Source organism: Dipodomys merriami, unplaced genomic scaffold (genome assembly GCF_024711535.1).
Source record: "Dipodomys merriami isolate MVZ:Mamm:240054 unplaced genomic scaffold, mDipMer1.0.p SCAF_22, whole genome shotgun sequence".
In the NCBI taxonomy this organism is placed as follows: Eukaryota; Metazoa; Chordata; class Mammalia; order Rodentia; family Heteromyidae; genus Dipodomys; species Dipodomys merriami.
In genome coordinates, this window is record NW_027203604.1 from 8486019 (window position 1) to 8512235 (window position 26217).

A 26217-nucleotide genomic window follows, 5' to 3' on the forward strand; every position below is an offset into this window, starting at 1 on the left:
AGAGGAGTTACAATTACATGGGCAAGATAATTAGTACATTTCTTTTTTTTTTAATTGTGAAAATACTGTACAGAGGGGTTAAAATTACATGGGCAAGATAATGAGTACATTTCTTATCAAGCATTGTCACCTCCTCCTTTGTTTCCCCTTCCTAGCTTTCTTTATTAAAAGCATTATCATTGGTTATCAGTGGGTCATGCCTTTAATCCTAGTTACTCAGGAGGCTGAGATCTGAGAATCAGGCATTCCCATCTCCAATTAACTAGCCAGAAGTTGGAAATGGTGCTATAAAGTGATAGAGCACTAATCTTGAGCACAAAAGATAGTGTCCAGGCCTTGAGTTCAAGTCCCAGAACTGGCAAAAAAAATTCAAAAACATTCTCATGCTTTACCATGGATCATAATGGAGAACAATGCCTACCATGTGGTCTTTACTTATACTTACAGCATTTGGCTTCATTATTGCCATAGTCTTATTTTTTTTTTTTGGGTCCGGTCATGGGGCCTGAACTCTGGGCCTGGGCGCTATCCCTCAGCTCTTCAGCTCAAGGCTAGCGCTCTACCACTTGAGCCACAGCGCCACTTCCGGCTTTTTTCTCTTTTTTTGCTTATGTGGTGCTGAGGAATCGAACCCAGAGTCTCAGGCATGTAAGGCAAGCGCTCTACCACTGAGCCACCTTCCCAGCCCCTTAATTATTCTTTTTTTTTGCCAGTCATGGGGCCTGAACTCTGGGCCTGGGTGCTGTCCGTCAGCTCTTCAGCAAAAGGCTAGCGTTCTACCACTTGAGCCACAGCTCCACTTGTGGCTTTTTCTGCTTATGTGTGCTGAGATATCGAACCCAGGGCCTCATACATGCAAGGCAAGCACTCTACCACTGAGCCACCTTCCCAGCCCCAGTTATCCAATTTCTACAACTACTTTTTTTTTGGTCGGTCATGGGGCCTGATCTGGGCCTAGGTGTTGTTCCTCAGCTCTTCAGCTCAAGGCTAGCGCTCTACCATTTGAGCCACAGCGCCACTCCTGACTTTTACTGCTTATGTGGTGCTGAGGAATCGAACCCAGGGCCTCATGCATGCAAGGCAAGCACTCTACCACTGAGCCACCTTCCCAGCCCTCAACAACTCCTTTATGACAGATTTCCACAGATTAAAAAAAAAGAAAGAAAGAAAGAAAGAAAAGCTATATAAGGTGAGTGCTAGTGTCTTACACCTATAAGCATAGCTAATCAGGAAGCTGAGATCTGACAATCATGGTTCAAAGCCAGCCTGGGCAGACAAATTGGATGAACTCCATCTTAAATTAACCAGCAAAATGCCAGACTGGAAAGACGGCTTAAGTGATAAGAGTGCTTACCTTGCATGCATGAGGCCCTGGGTTCGATTCCTCAGCACCACATAAGCAAAAAGAAAAAAGTTGGAAGTGGTGCTGTGGCTCAAGTAGTAGAGCGCTAGCCTTGAGCTGAAGACCTGAGGGACAGTGCCCAGGTCCAGAGTTCAGCCCCATCCCCCCAAAGTCAAATAAGATTATACATGCCTCAATTTAAACCCTACTACTGGAAGGAAAAGCCATTCATTCTTACCTTGTTCATTGCCATTTGCACAAATGTTAAGATTGACATAGGCACAAGCAGGACCAGGCAGTGATGATCCTTGAGTGAGTGTAATTTCCAGGTCAGATCCCTTTAACTGAGCACATGAGAGGAAATGATTAAATGCACTGTGCTCCACTATCAACACCTTAGTATGAACAAAAGCTATTTAAAGTCAAAAGCTATAGTTTACACCCCCATTTCCTGCTCTATTTATCCTATTTTTTTAAAAATGTAAATTTTTTCTGATTATATAAGCAATGTAATTTCATTAAAAAAGAAAAAAACAAGTCAGCTAGGCCTGATGGTTGCTCACATCTGTAGTCCTAGCCACTTAGGAATTATAGATTCGTTGGATTGTGGTTTGAAGCCAGCCTAAGCAAAAAGATAGCAAGACCTTTATCTCCAGCTAATAAAGTTGGTGAAGTAGCAGACCTGTTGTCCTAGCTAATAGAGAGGCATAAATATGAGGACTGTGGTCCAGGAAGGCTTGGATAAAAAGTCTTGAAAAAAGACTTGAATAATGAAAAGACTTGAAAAACAATGAAAAGCAAAAGGGTTGGGGTATGGCTCAAGTGGAAGAAGTCCTTGCTTACATTTGATGCTCTGGGTTCTTGCCAAAAAGAGAAACAAACAAGCAGGACACTGGTGGCTCATGCCTGTAATCTAAGTTACTCAGGAGGCTGAAACTGGAGGATCCTGGTTCAAGGCCAAGAGAAGCAAAGTCTGAGATTCTTAACTCCAATTAACCACCAAAAAACTAAGACACAATGCATAGGCCTTGAGTTCAATCTCCAATACTGCACAAAATAAAGCAATTAAGTAAACAATATGCAAAATGGAAAATGAAATTACAATGCATGCCATCCCATTGAAGACAACCACTTTTAGGTTCTCCACTGTCCTATTATTCCAGATAAAATAGAAATGGATAGAAAAAATAACTCATATACTAGAGATGACCTACTTAGGAATTATGGGTCACTATCTTCCATGTCTTGGTATCTGATTTTCATAGTTACATCTAAAATACCTAGATGTAAAAACAGGAAGAGCTATTATAATGTTATGTACAAGCTACTATCATAAAGCTAAATCTGGGCTGGGAATATGGCTTAGTGGTAGAGTGCTTGCCTAGCATGCATGAAGCCCTGGGTTTGATTCCTTAGTACCATATAAACAGAAAAAGCTGAAGTGGCTGTGGATTCAAGTGGTAGAGTGCTAGCCTTGAGTAAAAGACTCAGAGACAGTGCCCAGGCCCTGAGTTCAAGCCCCAGGACTGGCAAAAAAAAAAAAAAAAGAAGAAAAAAGCTGACTACTTCAAGCTGTTTGCTTTTAATAAACATGACTCAAATCTAAATTTTCTAGTTTTAGACAAAACAGGCCAATATAGCCATTTTATTTTCTGGCAAATCACACATGCCCTAATGGCCACCTTCCCTAAGAGAACGGTTATAAGAATAGTTCTGCTTCCTCTCTATGCTTGACCACGCAGGCAATACTTTAGGACTGAGTAATATATCAATCCATATGGCAGGCCAGAACAGCCAGATTTAACCATGTAAAGTGAGACCATATCTGAAATTCAGTAGTCCAGCACACTCAGAACTCACCTGTGTTTGTTCTTGAATAAGGATTTTATCTGATGTAGGGACTGGATATGGCTTCAAAGGAGCCTTTATGGTGGCAAATATGAACTCTGTGTGGCTTTCAATAACATTATTCAGGTATCCTTCAGACTTTGCCTTATAATAAACTGTTACTTCATCAGTTGGAACCAGATTACACTGAAAAAGCATTTAGAAAAATTAAAAAAAATTTAAATTCATAACAAGGTATAACTGAGCACAGTGGCGCATGCCTGCAATCCTAGTTACACAGGAGGCTCAAAGACTGGGAAGATAGCCTGGTGCCTGTGGCTCACTCAACAATCCTAGCTATTCAGGAGGCTGAGATTTGAGGATTGCACTTCAAAGCCAGCCTGGGCAGGAAAGTCCGTGAGATTCTTGTCTCCAATTAACCATCAGAAAACCTGAAGTGGCGCTGTGGCTCGAGTGGTAGAGCACTTGCCTTGAGCTGAAGGGACAGCATCCAGACTGAGTTCAAGCCCCACGACCGAGACACACAGACACGACACACACACAGACACGACACACACACAGACACGACACACACACAGACACACAGACACACAGACACACACACACACACACGCGCGCGCACACGGTAGAGCCCAAGCCTTGAACTAAAAAAGCTCAGGGACTGCATCCAGGCACTGGTGTTCAAGCATCATGACCAATAAAGAAAAAAAAAAATTGGGAGGATTAAGGTTGAAGGCCAACTGGGGTAAAATGCCTTCCTTTTGAGATTCAACCAATAAGGCTAGGCATGGTGGTGGTGGTATGCATTTATTACTCTAGCTATAGCAGGAAGTGGAAGTGTAATTAGGAGGAACATGGTCCAAGCCAGCTTTGGTAAAATGTTTGGTTAAAAATAACCAAAGCAAGAAGAGCTGAAGGCACAACTCAAAAAGTAGAATACCCATGCCTCACAAGTATGAGGCCAAGTTCAAACATGGGTACTGCCAAAACAACTACAACTCCCTTAAAAACAAAACCCTTCAAACTTAAGATACAGACAATAGAACAGATTCTATGCTGAATAACCATGGGAAGGCATATGTATTTGTACCTCTTCAGGTGATCTATAAGACTAACTACACTATAGTATATGGTTTGCTTTGTGCTCTACTGACCAGTATTGAGGGTTGGAGGTAGGGCAGCTATCTTTTTTTTAATCATGATCATGAATGCTAAAACAAAGAATGATTGAAAACCTAGTCACAAGGTGTTCAGCTGGGACATGATGTACAAGTACTTGTTATCTGTTGGAGTAGCCTCCTTAGACCCTGACCCATAGGTCTCAGACACCAGTTTAGGGAAGATGTGTGTGACTCCTCCTTAGCATCAATGTCTCCTGGAGTAAGAGCTTCCTGACTCTTACCTAGTGGGGGTTTGGTGCCCCCTTTGGCCTCCAGGCAGTGTTCAGATCTGAATATCTTTCTCCTCTATGCTCAGAGCCCTCCCACATTGACTCTATCTTTGGTTTCCTAAGAAGCATCCACTGTAATCTGATTACCTTCTATAGCAGTCAGAGCTACCTATACAGAAGCAATTTAGTAGAAGTCCAAGTGAACTGAAAAGGCTGTAAGGAGGCACAGTGTGACAAAAAGTTTTTGGTCAGAGAAATAAAAGAAATCATATTCAGTCTGTAAGTAAGGAAGTAAGAGAGAGGAAGTAGCCTATCTTTGCTGCAGATTACTATCTGAATACATTTACAGGTCAGTGAATCATCATCATCAATTAACCACATGGCCCTCCAAACACATTGGCCAAACCAAACAAACACAAATCCAAAAACAGCAGCTTATTCTTCAATTACAAGCTGACCTTCTTGCGAAGTTTCTGGATGCGATTGATGACTTCCCGAGCCATGCCTTCATCTACCATTGACTGGTCAGGGGTGACATCTAATAAAACCAAAGCCTGCAGGAGGAACAATGCACACAGTGATGATCAGATATGGAAGGATGTTTCTTTCAAACAAAATTAACAACATTTAGAAAAATTCTATTTAAAATTAAATTCAGCCAGACTCCAGTGGCCCATGCCTGTAATCCTAGTTACTCAAGAGGCTGAGATCACAGTTTAAAAACAACCCTGGACAGGAAAGTCTGTGAGACTCTCTTTTCCAATTAATCACCAAAAATCCACAAGTGCAACTGTAGCTCAATTGGTAGAGCACTAACCTTGAGCTAAAAAAACCTCAGGCACAGTGCCCTGGTCCTGAGTTCAAGCTCCAGTACTGGTACATACACAAAAACTAATTTAAAAAAATTAAATTCAGTGAAAGCTCTAAATGTGACATCATTCACTTGATTGAGCAAATGAAATAAAATTAATCTTGTTTCTATCTTATTTGGGTACTTTGTAACTAGCTTAACTCCATCTCTGAAAAAAGGTACAGCTGTTTCTTCTTTGTAAGGTGCCCTGAGACAAAGCTTGGCATACAACTGTCTTTGGTCTATGAAAAAAAACTACTCTTTTTTGTTGTTGGTCAAGGGGCTTGAACTCAAGACTTGAGCTGAGCTTTATTTTTTTTTTAAATTTTTTCTGGGTCCGGTCGTGGGGCCTGAACTCGGCCTGGGCGCTGTCCCTCAGCTCTTCAGCTCAAGGCTAGCACTCGACCACTTGAGCCACAGCGCCACTTTCAGCTTTTTTCTTTTTGCTTATGTGGTGCTGAGGAATCGAACCCAGGGCCTCATGCATGCAAGGCAAGTGCTCTACCACTGAGCCACCTTCCCAGCCCCTTGAGCTGAGCTTTTATGCTCAAGGCTAGCATTTTACTACTTTGAGCCACAGTACCACTTCTGATTTTCTGGTGGTTAATTGGAGATGAGTCTCATAGACTTTGCTATACTGGCTGGCTTTGAACCATGATCCTCAGATCTCAGCCTCCTGAGTAGCTAGGATTGCAGGTATGAGCTACTGGTGCCCAGTGAAAATACCCACTCTTCTAAAAATTAAGAAGATGGTGGGCTGGAAATGTGGCTTAGTAGAAGAGTGCTAGCCTAGCATGCATGAAGCCCTGGGTTCAATTCCTCAGTACCACATAAAAAGAAAAAGCCGGAAGTGGTGCTGTGGCTTCAAATGGTAGAGTGTTAGCCTTGAGCAAAAGAAGGTAAGGGGACAGTGCCCAGGGCCTGAGTTCAAGCCCCAGGACTGGCAAAAAAAAAAAAAAAAGACCGTCATGTGCCCCTAGAGCTTTACCACACCACAGACTGAAAGTCTCAAAGCAGCCAACTTCTAGTAATTTTTCTTGCTCCATAACCTGCTGATTCTTTGATTCGCCAGTATGATTCAAGACATTAATTCTAAAATGGACTACTATGTGACTCAGTTTAAAATGTTTACTATGTGCCAATCTACTTACTTTTTGTATCTCAGATATTCTGAAATAACATTGTTGACTATTAATTTTGAATATTATTGAAATAATATTCACCAAAAAATCAGAAGTGAAGCAGCAACTCAAGTGGCAGAATGACAGCCTTGAGCTAAAAAACTAAGGCACAGTACCCAGGTTCTGAGTTTAAACTCCAATAATGGTAGACACACAAATTGACATAATCTTTGTCAATCAGGCACAACCCTATGAGCAAATCCTTTTAGCAAATTCAGAAACTTAATCTCACTTCCCATAGGCATAGGAGGCAGTTACAAAAATCCTGCCTAGGGGCTGGGAAGGTGGCTCAGTGGTAGAGTGCTTGCCTTGCATGCCTGAGGCCCTGGGTTTGATTCCTCAGCACCACATAAGCAAAAAGAAAAAAGCTGGAAGTGGCACTGTAGCTCAAGCGGTAGAGTGCTAGCCTTGAGCTGAAGAGCTGAGGGACAGCACCCAGGCCCAGAGTTCAGGCCCCACAACCGGACCCAAAAATTAAAAAAAAAACAAAAACAAAAACAAAAAAACAAAAACAACAAAAATCCTGCCTACTACAGCATGTGAACTGCTAAAGAGATTCAAAGCTACTGGGTGCTGATGGCTCATGAATGTAATTTTATTTGAAGATCCAGGTTCAAAGCCAGTAAGGACAGACAAATCCAAGGGACTCTTACTTCCAGTTTACTAACAAAAAATGAGATGTGGAGGTGTGGCTCAAGTGATAGAGTGCTAGCCTTGAGTAATAAAGATCAGGGAAAGTGCTTAGGCCTTGAGTTCCAACCTCAGGATTGCATCCCCCCAAAAGAGAAAGAAAAAGAACCTGATATATATATTTTTTGTCGGTCATTGGTCTTGAACTCTGTGCCTGGGTACTGTCCTTGAGCTCTTCAGCTCAAGGTGAGCGCTCTACCACTTGAACCACAGTGCCACTTCCAAGAAAAAGAAAAGAAACTCAAAGGCTTCAAAAGAGCACTGAATAAATTTCTTTAAACAGAGACAACTTTTGAGGTCCCTGGAATATATTGTGATTAAGGAGGACTGCCTGCTTTCACTGCTGATTAAAGCCTTTCCCTCCCTTTGTGGAGTTCTGTACACATCCAACTCAAATCTCTGTGCGAAGGCTTGAGGAAGTTCCCCTTCAATCCATGGAGACACTCCCACTTCCCCCTGCACGTAACAAGTAAGCACAGCAAGACTCTACCAATAACCAAATCCTACCCAGATAAACTTCCTGCTTTTAGATGTCTGGTCATACTGACTGGAGGGAGACATTGTGTCCCATCTGAACCAAAAATATTCCAGAACCTGCAACAGTCTGTTCAATCTCTTTCTTGAACATTTCCTCACAACCATAATTAATAACTAATTCTAATTTTCAAACACTGCCTTCTCTGAATTTATTTCTAACTGATAACTCAGGGAGAATATTAACAGTCTGGCTTATTTTGCTGTGTCCAGGACGGACTTGTTTACTGTGCAAACTAACACTCAAGACAATCATTAGTCAGGCAAAATCATATGATTAAACATTTGCTTAAAAAATGCATATATTAAAGCCTATCATAGAGAAGTTAAATAGAACCAATATTAAATGAATAACTGCTTTATTTATCTTGAGACAAACTATCAATAGTTTGGAAAGGCAAAACACTTCCTCATGTTCTCATCTCATGGTAAAAACTGTCTGGAATTAGTACAATACCTGAGCATCCGAATGTGCTTCAAATTGTGCAATCCCACCTGTGCTTTGGTCAAAGGTATACATGAGGCGAATGTCTTCTTCATGTAATTCATGGCCTTCCACAACAATGCTTCCTATAGGAAAAGCAGACACCATGAGCTCCTCTTCAAGCACCTCTCTACCAGTGGTATTGTATTATATACGCCATTTTTGGTGGTATTAGGGGTGGAACTCAGGGCCTATGTTCTATCATCTAACCTATATACCCCAGTCCTTTTGTGTGTTCATTTTTTCAAGATAAGGGCCAGGAGCTGGCTTCTGACATATCCTCCCAGCTAGAGCCTCCCACGTACATGGGATGACAGGCTTGTGTCACCATGGCCAGTTTGATGTGTCTTGCTAATTTCTGCCTGGGCTTACTGTGAACTAAGATCTTTGTAATCTCTGCCTTTCAAATGGATGATATTATGGGTATGAGCCACTGTGTTCAGCTTCAGAAGCCAGAATTTTAACAGTACATTATCACTAATTATGCTAGATATTCAATGGCATAGGGTGGGCACCTGTTTGTTAGATGGATGTGTGTGGTGGGCTAGGGGTCATATTTATCTTTTCTGTAAATGATAAGAATAATCTTGTGTAAGTGTGTCCTAGTCCTGAGGATTGAACTCAGGGCCTGGATGCTGTCCCTGAGCTTTTGTCCACTTGAGCCACAGCTCCACTTCGGGATTTTTTGGTGGCTAACTAAGACAAATGTCTCATGGACTTTCCTGCCCAGGTTGGCTTCAAAGCACAATTCTTAGACCTCAGCCTCCTAAAGATTATAAGTATGACCACTATAGCCTGGCTACAGGAAAAAGTTTTTATTTATAGAAAGGATGTGATGATACATGTGTAACAAGAGCCACCATATGAATTATCCCTTGGCCCGGACCTAAATGGGCTCTGTGTGAGCAGATACCTACCACTCTTCTGGAACTCCTCCAGCGCCTCACTGCTCAGCTGCTTGATGGCCATCATCACTGATTTAAAGGCCCCCTTTAGACGTTTCCCAAGGACCATGTGATCTGGTTCTGCCCTTAGTCGAATGCCGTATTTGTTTTTATCAGTAGATAGTGTAACTTTTCGAACATTCAGTTCCTAGAGGTAGTACAAAAGAGAAAATAAAAATGTGAGAAATGAAACCACTTAACACAAAAACGTATTTGTGACTGTCCACAGCAGCACTACTCATACTAGATAAAAAGCAGAGACAGCCCCAAAGTCCATCAACTGTCATGGGTAAACGCAACCTGGCATATTCATACAATGGTGTATTATTTAGCACCATAAAGGAATTATGCACTAATTCATGTTACTATGCAAATGAAGACACTACCTCTAGTGAAATAAGTCACTATTTATATAATCTGTTGGACAACAGATTATATAAATTGTGATTTCATTTATATGAAACATTCACAGTAGGCAAATTGAGAAGCAGAAAAAGTTATGGCTGCCAAAGGCTGACTTGTTGATGTTATAAGTCAAAATCAGGGCTTCACACTTCCTAGTCAAGTGCTTTGCGACTAAGCTACATCCCAGCTAGCGAATGGTCAATTTTATGGGGAAAAGATATACTTGAAAATGTTCTAAACTTGAGATAATAGCTATATAATTCTATAAATGTACTTAAGAACTACTTAGTTGTATGGTGTATGTGTGTGTATGTATGTGTATAAAGTCTCATTACCAGATGCCAGTGGTTCACACCTGTAATCCTACTTACTCAGGAGACTGAGGTCTAAGGATCATGGTTCAAAGACAGCCTGGGCAGGAAAATCAGTGAGAGTCTTATCTCCAATTAACCACCAGAAAACTGGAAGTGGTGTTGTGGCTTATAGTGTTAGACCACTAGCCTTGATCAAAAGCTCAGGGACAGCACCCAGCCCAAGTTCAAGCCCTATGACTAACAACAAAAAAAAAGTCTCTTAGCACAAAATAAAGACAATTTTGGTCTAGGTGCAGGAAGCAACTCTATCTCAAAAAACAAGCTAGGCACTGGCGGCTCACCTTTGCAATCCTAGCTACCAGGAGGCTGAGATTTTTTTTTTTGGGTCTGGTCGTGGGGCCTGAACTCTGGGCCTGGGCGCTGTCCCTCAGCTCTTCAGCTCAAGGCTAGCATTCTACCACTTGAGCCACAGCGCCACTTCAGGCTTTTTTCTTTTTGCTTATGTGGTGCTGAGGAATCGAACCCAGAACCTCAGGCATGCAAGGCAAGCGCTCTACCACTGAGCCACCTTCCCAGCCCCGAGATTTTTTTTTTTTGGTCAGTTGTGGGCACTCTGGGTCTGGGCACTGTCACTCAGCTCTTCAGCTCAGGCAATTGGCTTACCACTTGGGCCACAGTGCCACTTCTGGTTTTCTGATAGTTAATTGGAGATAAGAGTCTCACAGACTTTCTGCCCAGGCTGGCTTTGACCTGCGATGCTCAGATCTCTGGAGTAGCTAGGATTACAGGTGTGAGCCACAGGTGGCTGGCCCAGGAGGCTGACATTTGAGGCTTGTAGTTCAAAGCTAGTCCGAGCAGTTAAGTCCATGAGACTTTTATCACCAAAAAGTTAGAAGTAGAGCTGTGGCTTGAATTGTACAGTGAGTGCTAGCCATGAACAAAAAAAGCTAAGTGTAGCACTTAGGCCCTGAGTTCCAGACCCAGTATCAGAATAAAAGCAAAAAGAAAAACTAACTTCACAGAATATCGAAATGATCCTCTTAAAAAGTTTTTTTTTTTAAAGATGAACCAATATAGACACATTGTTTACCTTACCTCAATGATATACTTCTCCAAAGACTTGATATCTTTAAGAGCTTCTGGATCTTGATGGATAACAATAATTTCTTTCAAAGGATACTAGGAAGAAAGGGGAGAAAAAAGTTCACTAGGCAGCTAGTCCTCCAAATGGTAGAAAAATGGGATATGAAATGTTTATCTGAAACTCAAGTCCTATTGTTATTGTTAAGCTAAACTACTCTCATTGTAGAAAGGGAAAAAAACTCATAGCTGGGTGTTCTGTATATTAACAAAGCATTCCTAAGAAATAATCATTTATGTCTCTATAAAACAATAACAAAAAAAATCAAACCTTTATTGGAATAGTTTTGCGGTCCCGGATCACCCGTCCAAGTTCAATGACAGATTGCATTCTAGACACGGCACCCTCAGTTTTCTTGTCAATCAGTTCCTCTCTGATTGGTAGAGGTAGGAATATAAAAGAGATGAGACTCAAAAGGTGAAACTCCAAAACAACAGTCTACACCACATGAAAAAAAGGTCAGACTAAAGACGGGATGGGTTGGGCTACATTTCCTGGTGAGCATGTGGGAAAGGATATCACTTGGGCTTGAGTTGGGGGACACATAGTAAGCTTCCAAGGTGCTCTAGGATTCTGTTATTCCCTGCCCTTCCCCTTCCCCCCAAGAATCCCTCCTACTACCTGCTAATACAGGCAGCATCCTGCGGCTCTAACAGCTTTGGTGGGATAAAGTGCATGGAAGGGCTGGAGCAGGGAAGGGTCTGTTGTCTGTGTTCCTTCCCTGAGGGCTTGGGCACCTACATGCAGCTCCTCTTCTTGTGGCCTATATAAAGGTTATCTATTTGATTCCTACCGAACATGTGGCAGCATGAGGTAGTGAATACTCAGTGTGTCCTTGTCCTGGACAGAAGCAGGGTCTATGAGCATCTTTAGATTCTGGTACATCAATTCAGTGAGAAATGGAGTATAGGGAGCCTGTATGAGGACAGAGGACATCATGTTAGTTATATATAGACATCACCAGCTGACCTCATTTATACTGAGAAACTGCAAGTAAACATTTTAGAGAATGACAGTGATACGTAGACACTGATGTGAGATTACCAAACATGCTTTCTGAAAGGGAAATGACTTCATATTTAAGAACAGTAGTAGGGCTACAGCGAGAGGATCCAAATGTATCTAGACTTCTGGATGTCTAAAAACTAGAATCTCCTGACCAAGTACCAGTGAAGTCAATATTTGTGAAGAACTGAATGTCAAACCCTAGAAACCTCATCTGTAATTGGGGGAAAATACTACCTGCCTCACAGGGCACAGGTGTATGAGGTTAGGAATGGAAGGCACAAGACCTGTATGAGGCAAATTCTCCTGTTAATGTTATGGAATTAATAGACAGCTTTTTATCATACTGGCATAGCAGAACAGGATACAGGGAATTCGTTTCTCATTTTGTTAATAGTTTGACTGACAGGAACTTGTTGAAACTATTACTTGCAAGCCAGGTACCAGTGATTCACACTTGTAATCCTTGCTACTCTGGAGGCTGATATCTGAGGATCAGGGTTAAGCTACCAGGGGGCAGGAAAGTCTATGAAATTCACCTCCAATTAACCATCAAAAAGAGAGCTAGCCTTCAGAAAAAAAAAGCTAAAGGGCACCCAGGACCTAAGTGGGTTTTTTTTTTTTAATTTTTTTTTTGTAGGTTGTGGGGCTTAAACTCTGGGCCTGAGCACTGTCCCTCAGCTCTTTAGCTCAAGGCTAGTGCTCTACCACTTGAGCTACAGCACCACTTCCAGTTTTCTGGTGGTTATATTGGCAGTAGGAGTCTCATAGACTTTCCTGCCCGGGCTGGCTTTAAACTATGATCCTCAGATCTTAGCCTCCTGAATAGCTAGGATTACAGGCATGAGCCACCAGTGGCTGGCTGAGGACCTGAGTTTAAGCCATGGTATTGGCACCAAAAAACACCAATTATGCATGCATATTTTTGGTGGGGAGGGAAGGGTGGATAATTGGGGTTAAGAGTCACAGATACTCTTCTACCTGGGCTGGCTTCAAACTGCAATCTTCAGATCAGTAGCTAGGATTACAGGTGTGAGCCACCTGTGCCTGGCTTGCATGTCCACCCCCCTACCCGCCCCCCCTGCCTCCCGCCATGCTGAGTTGAGAATGTTATCCTTGTATGGTTAGATATGTAAGTTCAGGAACCTTCTGGTTACTTATAATTATGGAACCCACTTCTTTCTAAGCACAGATCCTTGTCTGAATGTGACTATATTGCTGGAAATTAGGAATCTGTATTTCTTAAGCCCTTATTTGATATGTATAAGCTGGTGGGATTTTTGAAAAGGAACTAGGTTTGAGCTGTTTTAATACTTCTATACAAAATAGATGAATAGAGAACTATACCCAAAGGGCACTGCAAGTATCCCACAGCCCCAGTGGTTCAGGAGGGGCCAAGCAATCTCACCATCAGTCTGCACAGAGAAAGTAGGACACTGAACAAGGTCTCCAGGGCCATGACACAATCTTCCAACCCATTTTCACCCTAGCAATTGAAAAGACAATCATTCAACTACTAAAAAGTCACTTACCATAAAACAAATGTTTATTAGAAAGAAGCAACCCACAAAGGCGGGCATTGGTGGCTCACACCTGCAACCCTAACTAATCAGGAGGCTAAGAGCTGAGGATCATGGTTCAAAGCTAGTTTGGGCAGGCAAGTTTGTGGACTTTTATCTACAATTAAGCATCAAAAAAGCCATATGTGGATGGAATTGTGGCTCAAATGGTAGACTTCAGAAAAAAAAGAATCAGGGACAGCACACAGGCACTGAGTTCAAGCCCCAGGACCAGCACAAAAATCCTGCTAAACAAACAGGCAAGGCAAGAGACCAGAGCAAGAAGAAATGGCAACTACCAGTGCTTGGGGTCATGCTCCATAGTTGCTCAGAGGGGCCTCAAGGAAAGTCAGAAGGGAGGCAAGGAAGGGGCAGGCATACGTATGTTTCTTGCTAAAGTATGGGCTTGGATTAGGATTCACCTATTTTTTTCCAACCTTGTTGGCATGAGGCATATGTCAGCTTCTCTTCATTAAGATGATCTTTATTGTCTGAACTCTGGGCCTGGGTGCTGTCCCTCAGCTCTTCAGCTCAATGCTAGCGCTCTACCACTTGAGCCACAGCACCACTTCTGGCTTTTTTCTTTTTGCTTATGTGGTGCTGAGGAGTCGAACCCAGGGCCTCTTGCATGCAAGGCAAGCGCTCTACCACTGAGCCACCTTCCCAGCTCCCACAGCTGTCTTAGGGCTTACCAGTCTTAGGGCTTGAACTCAGGGCCTGGGCACTGTCCCTGAGCTTTTTTTTTTTTTTTTTTTTTAATATTTTATTATTGTAAAGATACTATACAGAGAGGTAATAAGTACATTTCCTATCAAGCTCCCTGAGCTTCTCTTGCTTAAGGCTAGCACTCTATCACTTGAGCCTCAGAGCCACTTCTGGCCTTTTCTGTTTATGTGGTACTGGGGAATCAAACCCAGGGCTTCATGCATTCTAGGCAAAAACTCTACTACTAAACTACATTCCCAGCCCCACAGCTGTTTTTTCTTTTCTTTCTTGTGTGTATGTGTGTGTATTTACCCTTCAAGTAGTACTGGGTTGTGAATGCAGGGCCTTGCACCTGCTAGGCAAATACTCTACCACTTGAGCCATACATTCAGCCCTGTTTTGCTTTTAGTTATTTTTTGGGTGGGGGGGTCTCACATTTTTGTCCAGGGCCAACTTCACATCACAAACCTCTACCTCTACCTCCTAAGTAGTCAGGATGACAGGCAAAGTACCACTATTCCTAGCAGTGTTGACTAAGATGAATCATTAATAACTTTTTGTCTGAACTGCCCTCAAACTACCATACTCTCTCAATCTCTGCCTCTTGGGTAGCTAAGATTACAGGCATGAATCACCATGTTTGGCCCCTTGATTTATTTTTTTGGGATAGTGTTTTGTGTCCAGGGCTGGCCTACAAGCCTGGTAGATCCTTCTACCTATGCTCCTCACATAAATTGGGATTGTAGGAATGAGCTACTGTACCTGGTTTCCCACTGTTACTTTACATGGAGTTAAGTAATGAGATGGGCTCATGTATCTTAATTATAAATATGTAATATATAGTAATATATAATATACACATATATTACATATCTATCAGAAATATACATGTATCCTAAATACACACACACACACACACACATACACACGTATGTATGTGTGTTCATGTATCCTACATCCCCAACAGCTAAGAAGAGTTTTGTGGACAGCAAACACTTGATAAATCACCGTTTCTCTAGGAGGTAGAAGCAAGGAAGTGCCTCTCTCAAGACCTCAGCTACACCTGAGAAATCCAACTGCAAGACATTTGTTCTATTCAGTCCTACATGGGACTCACCGCTTTTCCCCTAAGATGACATGTCCACAGTTGTCGTATGAAAATACACAAAATGACGTTTTTCCCCCCCAAAATGACTCTTAAAGGTTCCTATCAAATGGCAATGACTACAGTTAATATGCAACATAAAAGGAAAAGAAAAAGCTTCAAAACCAGAATTTCCGACAATTTCCTTTGGCTGTTCTCATGCTCTTTCAACTCTCAAACATCATGCACTTTTAGCTTTACCCAACAGCACTTACCTTTAATCTTCTGCGGTTCATTCTGACATACCAATTGGTGAGAGTATCCACAAACTTGACCAGGCGAGGCACTACAGTATAAAGCCTGTAAGCTACAAGTAAGAGAATCAAACTCAGGCAACCTAGGCCAGGCCTTGGGGTAGAGGGATGGACACAATAAAGAACAAGCAGCCTCTAATAGGCAGGGTCTTCATGCATTAAGGAGACGAGAGTCAGACTGAAGGAAACACAAATGGCTAATCCATAAAGGATGTACTATATATCCTAAATTATTTCAAGAGTGCAAAATACTTTTCACTTTCTTGGAAGCTTAAGATTCTCGGAAGTTCAGGGTTCAACTCTTTTGTTTTGTTTTGTGCTGGCATTGGAGTTTGAACTTGGCTTGAGTATGTTATACCTAAGTTTTTTCTCTTAAGGCTGGCACTCTACCACTTGAGCCAAGCTCCATTTGTGGCTTTTGCTGGTTAACTAGAAATAAAGAGTGTCTTAATCTTCAGATTTCAACCTACTGAATAGCTAAGATTATAGGTGTAAGCTACTAGTATCTGACATGGGTTCAACTCTTAAGAGAATAAATGAGCCTCATACATAATGGGCAGCTAACTAGGGCCACCAATAGTCACTAAATGATGCAATCACAACTCTATGAGACAGGATCTCCTTGTTCTTCCAGATGTGAGAGCCATGGGCATGGAGGTTATGCTGGCCAGGTTGGGTTCTAAATGTAGTATGCTTGCCTTCTTGCATATGAACCACTCATGTAACTAGTGAACTCTAATTCCTAGGTAGACTGGCTCAGGTTGGGTTACTTTCCAGATCCAGCTTCATGAAAGAATTGGCAACTGGTGATGAAAGATGGCAGGAGCCTGGTGCAATAATCCTGTTTCCCTCCACTTGTACAATGCCTGAGTGTGTGGGGAGAGGCGGCATGCTTCCAGCACCATTGTTCCCTGGCAGAAGTCAGCCTTGTAGTGGCTTCCATCTCCATTATATTAATAGAACCAACAGTCTCTTGGTTTTTGTGATCTTTATGCATGTTTAGTGCGGTGATCACATTTTTGTGACACTTGTAGTATTATCAGAGACTCCAAGTCCTGGGGGGGGTGGTGGGAAGAAGGGAGTGGCAGACTAACTACAGGTCTCTTGCTCTGACCAGAGGGTGCTGTCAAACAGGGTACAGGAAAGACAGGTTAATTTTCCTGGGGTGCACAGAGATCACACACTTGTTGCCCTCACTGTGTTGATGGGTATCTGCCTTTCTACTTACGAGAAACTCTGAGTTATCTGAGAAAATAGTTTCTGTACTCAGGCTGTGTCTATCACAAATATAATGTACTTTCCCAGCCTTGTACAAAACCAAACTAAATGTTGCTACTTAGCAGAAATATGGGGAAAAATCTATATAATTATGGCTATTCCAATTTTTATATTTTTATGTAGCGGGACTATTTTTATTTTTTATTTTTGTGCAGTTAGAAGGGCTTGAACTCAGGGCCTCATACTCTTGCTTAGCTTTTTCCACTAAGGTTGGTACTTTACCACTTGAGCCAAAACTCCAGTTCTGGCATTTTGTTGGTTAACTGGAGATTCTAAGAGTCTCTTGGATTTGCTTGCTCAGGCTGGCTTTGAACCAGAATCCTCAGATTCCAGCCTTCTTAGTACTAGGATTACAGGTGTGAGCTCAAGTGCTTGGCTCAAGGATTATTGTATTTAACAATGAAAATAGACCTAACAATAATTTATTATTTTTATTGTTATTATAAAGGTAATGTACAGAGCTAACAATAATTCTTAACTGTACTAATAATGAATACACTGAGTCCGTTTCTGAGGCTCAAAGAACGGAGTCAACCCTCAGGTGAGTGGTAAAGCTAGTTTTTGTCTTTTTTTTTTTTGCCAGTCCTGGGGCTTGAGCTCAACCACTTGAAGCCACAGTGCCACTCCAGCCTTTTCTGTTTATGTGGTACTGAGGAATCAAACCCAGGGCTTCATGCATGCTAGGCAAGCACTCTACCACGAAGCTACATTTCCAGCCCAGTAAAGCTAGTTTTGAATGCATGGCTAACAATAAAGCCTCTACTCTTCGGTAGGGGACATGAGGTTGCCGGTCTCCTCATACAGGTACCCAAGGCCTCTGAAACAAACCTTTCTATATGCCTTAACAAAATGGCAAGTACCCAGAAGACACTTACAAAAAGAATAAACAGTTCTTATCCATGGGAGAAGAGGCTGAGAGAAACTTACCTGCCATTTCAGTCTCAAAGAACCCTATGAGTGACTGCATGAAGGATAGGATCCATCGGTCTGTGATGTTAGGGCTTTCTTTAACTGTGTTCTCATTGTAAAGGAATTCTATTTCTTCCTCCTAAAAATGGAAAAATTAATTGCCTGGGGGGAAATTCCATCACTAAAATGGAAAAGAAACAGCACAAAATCTGTGTTTGCAGCCTAAACTTCTGATATTTAGTACTATTTCCAAGACAAGTACTAATTTGGGACATAATGTCTTAAATTAAGTATGGTAATAAGTGAAAAAACTCTTATACTACTGCACTAAAGAGTGGCTCTAAAGCTGGGTGCCAGTGGCTCATAACTGTAATACTAGTTACACAAGAGGCTAAGGATATGAGGATCGTAGTTCAAAGCCAGTCTGGACAGAAAAGACCTGTGAGATTCTTCTCCAATGAACCATTTAAAAACCAGATGTAGAATTGTGGCTCAAAGTGGTAGAGCACTAGGCTTGAGATAAACAGCTCAGGGACAGTGCCTAGGTTCTGAGTTCAAGCCCCATGACAGAAAAAAAAAATAAAGGAGTGGTTCTAAATTGATATTTGAAAATACTGTGTAGGACTTGATTTCTTTCTACTCTGCACTTATCTTTCTTGATGCTACAGGCCTTTTTACCTATCTCTGCTCTGAAAGCTCAACTCCCTTCATGGTCTGGTTTTCATGTAGCACCAGCACCATCAGGGCAGAGGTAATAGAATTTCTCCCCAGAATTAAGTGTCTTATGGTAGGTTGCAGTCTATGTCTTTATTTTTGTGGCAATCTTGGGGCTTGGAGGGCCTGAGTGCTGTCACAGGTATTTTTGCTCAAGGCTAGTGCTTGTACTACTTGATCTACAACTCCACTGTTGGCTTTTTTGTAGTTAACTGGAGGTAAGAGTAATAGACTTTCATGTTCAGGCTGGCTTGGAATCTTGATCCTCAGATCTCAGCCTTCCAAGTAGCCACCAATGCTCAGTTTATGTCTTTTTTTTTTTTGTCGGTCTTGGGGCTTGAACTCTGGGCCTGGGTGCTGTCCCTTAGCTTTTCAGCTCAAGGCTAGAGCTCTTCCACCTGACCCACTGTGCCACTTCAGGTTTTCTGAGTGGTTATTGGAGATAAGGGTCTCATGGACTTTCCTGCCTGGGCTGGCTTTGAACCACGGTCCTCAGATCTCAGCCTCCTGAGTAGCTAGGGTTACAGGTGTGAGCCACCAGCGCCCGGCAGTTTATGTCTTCTTAATGTTCCTGGTAGGGACCCCCACCATGGGCAGCAGTATTGCTTTTTTGTTTAATTCCACACCATCATTTGTAGAGCACACCTGTCTTCTAAGGATTGTCTTCCCTACTTGGCAGGATCACATGCAGAAAAGGTGGAAGGGTTACAAAGAGAAGAACAGCTAACATGTTTGTCTTTTTTAGTTACCAGGGAAAAGCATGACTGGGAGGCCCAGGGTGCCCTTACTAGCAGAAGTTGGACTAAATACAGAGGAAAATCACACACGCACTAAATAGAACAGTTACTACAAATTCTGTTGTTAAATAGTGGGATAACAGGATGAGCGGGCTTGGAGCTAACACCACCTTAGTCTTAATGCACACAAAGGAACATGTATTGGTGATAAAGATGATGGGCCCTAGCAATGGCCAACTCAGGACAGAGGATGGGCCTGAGCCCAAGAACTTCTCAGCATGGGTTTCCTGGATGGGCAGAGATCACCACTCTGAAGGACACAACTGGCATTTTCTATCTTAACAACCTATCTAGAACTGCTGTCACAAACCAATGCCAATCTAGAGTGGTCTTCCCTGACCACCCTCTCACACAGGTGACCCTATTCCAGGCTCTGTCTCTACCCTTCATTCAGGTGCTTACTCTTGATAGACTTTTGTTGCTGTGGTACTGGAGCTTGAACTCAGGGCCTCATGTTCTTGCTTGTTTTTTTTGTTTTTTTTTCCCATTCAAGCCTGGCGTTTTACAGCTTGACCTACACCCTTACTTCTGACCTTTTGCTGGATAAGGAGTTAAAGAGTCTTCAGGAATATTTCTGCCTGGATTGGCTTTGATCTGTGATCCTTAGATCTCAGCCTCCTGAGTAGCTGGAATTACAGGCATGAGCTACCAGCACCCGGTTCTAGTAGCTAATTCTTATAATTTCTCCCCCAGTTTTACATCCCATTGGTTCCCTGAGGGGAAGGAATGTCACTTAACGTGGAATGCTTGCAAACCAGAGCTGACTGATGAACCAAATATGTGATATTACTCTTCTTCTTCTTCTTTTTTTTTTTTGTCAGCATGGGGCTTTAAACTCAGAACCTGAGCGCTGTCCCTGAGCCCTTTTGCTTAAGGCTAGCCTCTTAACACTTTAAGCCACAGTGCCAGTTCTGGTTTTCTGGTGGTTAATTGGTCTCACAGACTTTCCTGCTCTGACTAGCTATGAACCACAACCATCAGATCTCAGGCATCTGTGTTGCTAGGATTACAGGAGTGAGCTACCAGTGCCCAACTGACACAACCTCTTCTTTGGAGAAGGTTCATGTCTCCTCTATGAGACACACAGGACCCCATACAGCTGTACCAACTTGGTGTATGGCTTCCAGGGCTCCCCATCTGTGGACAGTAGAAAAATGTGGCCGTGAGGACCTACACTGAGCTTCATCTCATGGCTCAGCCAAAACACAGTCCACTGGGCTGGGAAGGTGGCTCAGTGGTACAGGCTGTTTGCCTCGCATGCATGAGGCCCTGGGTTTGATTCCTCAGTACCACATAAACAGAAAAAGCCAGAAGTGGCACTGTGGCTCAAGAGGTAGAGTGTTAGCCTTAAGCTGAAGAGCTGAGGGACAGCACCCAGGCCCAGAATTCAAGCCCCACAACCGACATAAATAAAATAAAACAAAAAACTCCACAGTTCATCGTAGTGCATACCTTGTGAAGTCTCATGACATTCTGGATGAAGAAACGATATGCATTGTACCAGGGGAGCAATACATCCTTCAGAACGTCCCGCACACCTTCCTCCTTAAAGCGGAGATTTTCTGCTCTCACCACAGGGGAATTAATCAGATATAACCTGAAGAGGGAGATATTTCATGCAGGAAAGTTCCATAGCAAAGCAAATATTGACATACTAACAGGGCAAGATTTAAACTATATACTTTCTACAAAATGGGAAGCTTGTGAATATGCTAAACAATTTGCAACACATAGAGTTCTTACTTTGTGTATGACACCTAACAAATTAAAGGATAGAACCAGATCGAACCCCATAGCAAAACATGGCAGGAGCAAGAGGAGGGTTAGTCAGATCCTTACCATGAGCCAGTTCCTCTGTTCTATGGATACTAGTCATATTCCTGGCATAGGAGAACATGGGTTCAACAGGAACAGCTGACCCAGAATGAGTGCAGTCTAGAACGTCGGTAGCAGAGGTCAAGGATGCTGCTATACATCTCTAGGACAGCCCTTGCAATAAAACAGCCTCTGATCTTAGGCTATGCATGACTGTGTCTGATGGTACAAGCTATGGGGCTGGGAATAAGTTTTACCTAGGACTTAAGGATGCTAAAGATGACGTTTATGTCCCTTTCAACTCGAAGAATGTGTAATTTCATGATCATGGCTACTTGAAACAATGGCTCTAACTTCTTCTAAATGGTTCTGCAACTTCTTCAATATTAATTTTTTATTCTTGTATAAAGGTATCCTTTGGCTGGGAAGGTGGCTCAGAGGTAGAGCGCTTGCCTTGCATGCCTGAGGCCCTGGGTTCGATTCCTCAGCACCACATAAGCAAAAAGAAAAAAGCCAGAAGTGGCACTGTGGCTCAAGTGGTAGAGCGCTAGGCTTGAGCTGAAGAACTGAGGGATAGTGCCCTAAAATAAAATAAAATGCACAATGGGATAATTCTACTACCAATAAGGAATCTAGAAAGGAAGCATAATAGAGCAAGCCCAGGGATGCCTTAGATGGCTCATGAAATCTAGAGTAAGTCTTCCACAAATAGACTATTAGGTTAGAAAATACCTTAAAAACTATGCTTAGGATTTAAAATTAGCAACTATATCAATGTAACGTTCCATATAACATAGATCCATAGTTAAAAACAAATCTAAGATTTTGATTAGTAGGATTAGAGATGCTGTCATAAAAAGCGAAAAGCAGTCGCAAGGCAAAGTACTGGTTAGTACCTGAGCGCATCAGCACCATACTTCTGGATGATCATAATCGGATCTGGATAATTCTTTTTTCTTTTGCTCATTTTTTGTCCATCACTGTAAAAGAAAAAGAAGATGTCAATTAGACAATTAAATAAGTGACCCTTCCACATGAACACAGATTATTTGCAGAAATACATAAATGCATGTATGTATTAAATTACATTAACTTAGATACAACTAGTGAGTGTTAAGGCACAACAATAAGGTAGCTTTGTTGACTCTAAATACCATGATTAAATCTATGGATAAAGCTTTAGGGTAGATTAGAGAAGATGCCTAGCATTTATCAAAGAAAAATGAAAACTTAGCATTCACAAAAAAATGTACACAAATGTTTATGATAACTTTCTTCACAATCACCAAAGAACCCAGATTGCCTTCCAGTGGTGGAAAGCTGGGAAGTGTGAGACCCTGGCTTTGAACCCCAAAACAAAATAAAACAAAAAAAGTGAAATGTAAAAAGGTTTTTTTTTTTGATGGAGGTACTGGGGCTTGAACTCAAGGGCCTCACACACTCACACATTCACTTGACATTTTTATTCAAGGCTAGTGCTCTATCCAGCCCCATATCAAGCTTTTTGCTAGTTAACTGAAGATAAAAGTCCCGTGTACTTTCTGCCTGGGCTGGCTTTGAACCTTAATTCTTAGATCTCAGCCTCATGTGCAACAAGGACTACAGGCACGAGCTACCTATGTCCAGTTGAAAAGATTTTCTGATATCTATGTGCAACATCCAGACCTCTGAGGAATTCCACTGAATGGAAAAGGGTTAATCCTCCAAAATTATATATTGGATGTCTAATTTTATTGTTGTTGGCTTGTTTTGGTGCCAGTCTTAGGGCTTGAACTCAGGGCCTGGACATTGTCCCTAAGCTTTTGTGTTCAAGGCTATCACTCTACCAGATGAGCCACAGCTCCACTGCTGGCTTTTTCCTGTGCTGGCTGACTTTCATTCTGGATCTTCAGATCTCAGCCTCCTGAGTATCTAGGATTACAGGCAAGAGCCACCAGTGCCTAGCCATGGGTATGTAATATTCTTAAAATGATGAAATCACAGAGATGGAGAACAGGTTACTAGAGATTGGGAATGGTGTGTCAAGGGTTCATGTGGGGTAAATAATGTTATAAAGACTAACAGAGATTTTTTATGGTATTGAGTGCCTGGGTAGAGTATGACCTGACTTTCAGTAGCTCTGATCCTGATATTCATACCTCTGGAACTCAGAGGTATAAACTGCCTATTTGTCAGGTGCCAGTGTCTCATACCTGTAACCCTAGCTACTCAAGAGGCTGAGATCTGAGGATAACAGATCAAAGCCAGCCTGGGCAGGAAAATCCATGAGACTCTTATCTCTAATTAACCACCAAAAACCCAGAAATGGTGGCTCAAGTGGTACAGTGGTAGTCTTGAGCAACAAAATCAGAGCTAGTGTTGAGGCCATGAGTTGAAGCCCTGGGGCTGGCAAAAGCAAAACAAAGCAAAGCAAAACAAGAAACAAACAAAAATCCCCAAGCAACAACAACAACAAAAAAAAACCCACTACATTTCAGGAATGATGGACAGAGTAAGTAAGACCTATCAGGAAAATGCCAAGTTAAGTAAGTTATAAGCATTGCCTGACTATGAGTCAGTCATTCCATTGCTTCTGATTCTCAATGTACAGTCTTCTTTAGAAAACAATGGACATGTGAAATCAGAAAATTAAAGGTGGACACACGCACAGGAATGGTAATAAAAAGGAGGATCTTGCACCAGATGTAGTGCTGTAGGCTTCTAATCCCATAACTTGGAAGGATGTGGCAAGTATAAAGATTCCAAGTTTGAAGCCAAACTATACAGTGATACTATGTCTTTAAAAAAAGGAAGGGGGCTGGGAAGTTGGCTCAGTGGTAGAGCGCTTGCCTTGCATGCCTGAGGCCCTGGGTTCGATTCCTCAGCGCCACATAAGCAAAAAGAAAAAAGCCGGAAATGGCGATGTGGCCCAAGTGGTAGAGCGCTAGCCTTGAGCTGAAGAGCTGAGAGACAGCATCCAGGCCCAGAGTTCAGGCCCCACAACCGGACCCAAAAAATAAAAATAAAATAAAGTAAAAAAATAAAAAAAGGAAGGGTGCTAGAGTGTGGTTCAAGCAAGCATAAACTCTGACTTCAAATGCCAGTACTGGACAAAAAAAAGAAGAAAAGAAACAAAAAGTCTCAGATGAGAAAGGGAAGGATTAGAGGTGGAATTTAGCTAAATTCTTCTATTTAAGAAAGAAAATGTGGCTTAAATGCAACCAGAGTATGGTTGTTTTGAAAACTTCTGGGAGATAAGAGCAGAGTATGTGGGCTGGAACTAGTCACTTCAGAGAACAGTAGACAGACTTACCTTGCCAGGACAAGTCCATTTACAATCACATTCTTGAAAGGTGGTTGTCCAAAGAGGGCTGTGGCCAGCACCAACAGAGTGTAAAACCTGTACAAAAACAAAACAAAACAAAAACCTCAGGAAAACCAGAAAGAAATTGAAGCACAGGAAAAAAAAAAAGTATTGCTTACTAGATTGAACCTGTATTTGATACATTATACTTTCTGATAATCATCACATAAAGCAATTATTCTGATTGTACATCAGAATCATTTAGGATAGGCTAAGAAATACAGAAGCATAAAATTCACAGGTCAATCAAATTAGGAGTCTTTGGTTTGTAAAACAAAATTTGCTTTAAACAGTGATATGCTGACCCTCTTGCTGCTACCAGGATCTCCAAAGGAGGGGAATCCTCACTTCTTTGGAGCCAGTGATCTGGCCAGAAATGCATGCTGAGAACAGCTGGTATATATGGGACATTCTGATGGAAAATATGTAAAAAACATTCAAGTAAAACTCAAAAGACTGGCTAGGCCGGGCACCAGTGGCTTACTCCTGTAATCCTAGCTACTCAGGAGGCTGACATCTGAGGATTGCAGTTCAAAATCCAGCCTGGGCAGGAAAGTCTAAAGACTTTTATCTCCAGCAGTGGCACAGTGGCTTAAGTGGTAGAGTGCTAGCCTTGAACTGAAGAGCTGAGGCCAAAAGTTTAAGCCCCACAAAAAAAAAAAAAAAAGACTGGCTAGGTGCTAGTGGTTCATACCTATAATCCTAGCTACTCAGAGGATGAGACTTGAGGATCCTGGTTCAAAGCCAGCTTGGGCAGATAGAAATCTGAGTCTCTGATCTCAAAGTAACCAGCAAAAAGCCAGAAGTGTGAGTCTCAAGTGGTAGAATGACAGCCTTGTGAGGAAAAAACTAAGGAAGATCTTGAGGCTCTGGGTTCAAGCTCTAGTATCAATGCAAACAACAACAACAACGAAACAATGACAACAACAACAACAAAAAGTCTAAAGACTATATTACATATGTTACAGAAGTCTAGAAAATCCTTTATTTGGAGTGTGGACCAAGTACAAAACAAAGCCCTGAGCATAAACCTCAGTATCAGTAAACAAAGCAACCAACCTACTTTTTTCTTTGTCAGGCACTATGCATTGCTCACACCCATGTTATTTATTATTATCTAGGGTGGTGTTCTCATGCTATCCTACAAGAAACATGAACCCATGGGGAGGAGACTAGACTTTAATCTTAACATAACTATAGGCCCAGAAAGCCCTCTGTTTCCAAAGAGGCAGCCAGTCCTAAAGGAATAGGAAAAGGACAGAGAAGTCACAAGACTCAGTAAAATTTTAATATGTAACACTTCATCTTTCCTTAGAGAAACAAGCTCACTAGAAAATCATCTGCTCTTCCTAAAAACCCAGAATTTGTTTCTAGAGTCTGTTCTTATGGATAAATGGGTTGAAATCTGGAAACAGCTAGCTCATGGTACAACCCTACAGCATGAATCCATTAACTAACACAAGTTGAAAAAGCAGAAAATATCAATTGTTTAATTTTACTCAAAGCAGCATTAATAATGGAAGTATTTAAGTAATGGACTAATGAACAGTCTGAGGCAGGGGGGAATAACA

The 26217-nt window shown here is 41.9% G+C and overlaps 1 protein-coding gene across 1 annotated transcript in view; it reads right to left on the reverse strand.

The window, feature by feature from the left end:
- Positions 1-26217, reverse strand: part of Iars1 (isoleucyl-tRNA synthetase 1) — a 76525-nt gene that overhangs the window by 14823 nt on the left and 35485 nt on the right. Inside the window, exons 17-30 of the mRNA XM_070033262.1 lie at positions 24596-24682; positions 22200-22283; positions 20941-21085; positions 17996-18116; positions 15752-15843; positions 13537-13614; positions 11917-12038; positions 11394-11496; positions 11078-11161; positions 9237-9411; positions 8293-8405; positions 5039-5134; positions 3203-3376; positions 1581-1686 (exon numbers count right to left, since the gene is read on the reverse strand). Of these exons, the coding sequence (XP_069889363.1) occupies positions 1581-1686; positions 3203-3376; positions 5039-5134; positions 8293-8405; positions 9237-9411; positions 11078-11161; positions 11394-11496; positions 11917-12038; positions 13537-13614; positions 15752-15843; positions 17996-18116; positions 20941-21085; positions 22200-22283; positions 24596-24682 (1580 nt within the window). The remainder of the gene's footprint in view (positions 1-1580; positions 1687-3202; positions 3377-5038; positions 5135-8292; positions 8406-9236; positions 9412-11077; positions 11162-11393; positions 11497-11916; positions 12039-13536; positions 13615-15751; positions 15844-17995; positions 18117-20940; positions 21086-22199; positions 22284-24595; positions 24683-26217) is intronic.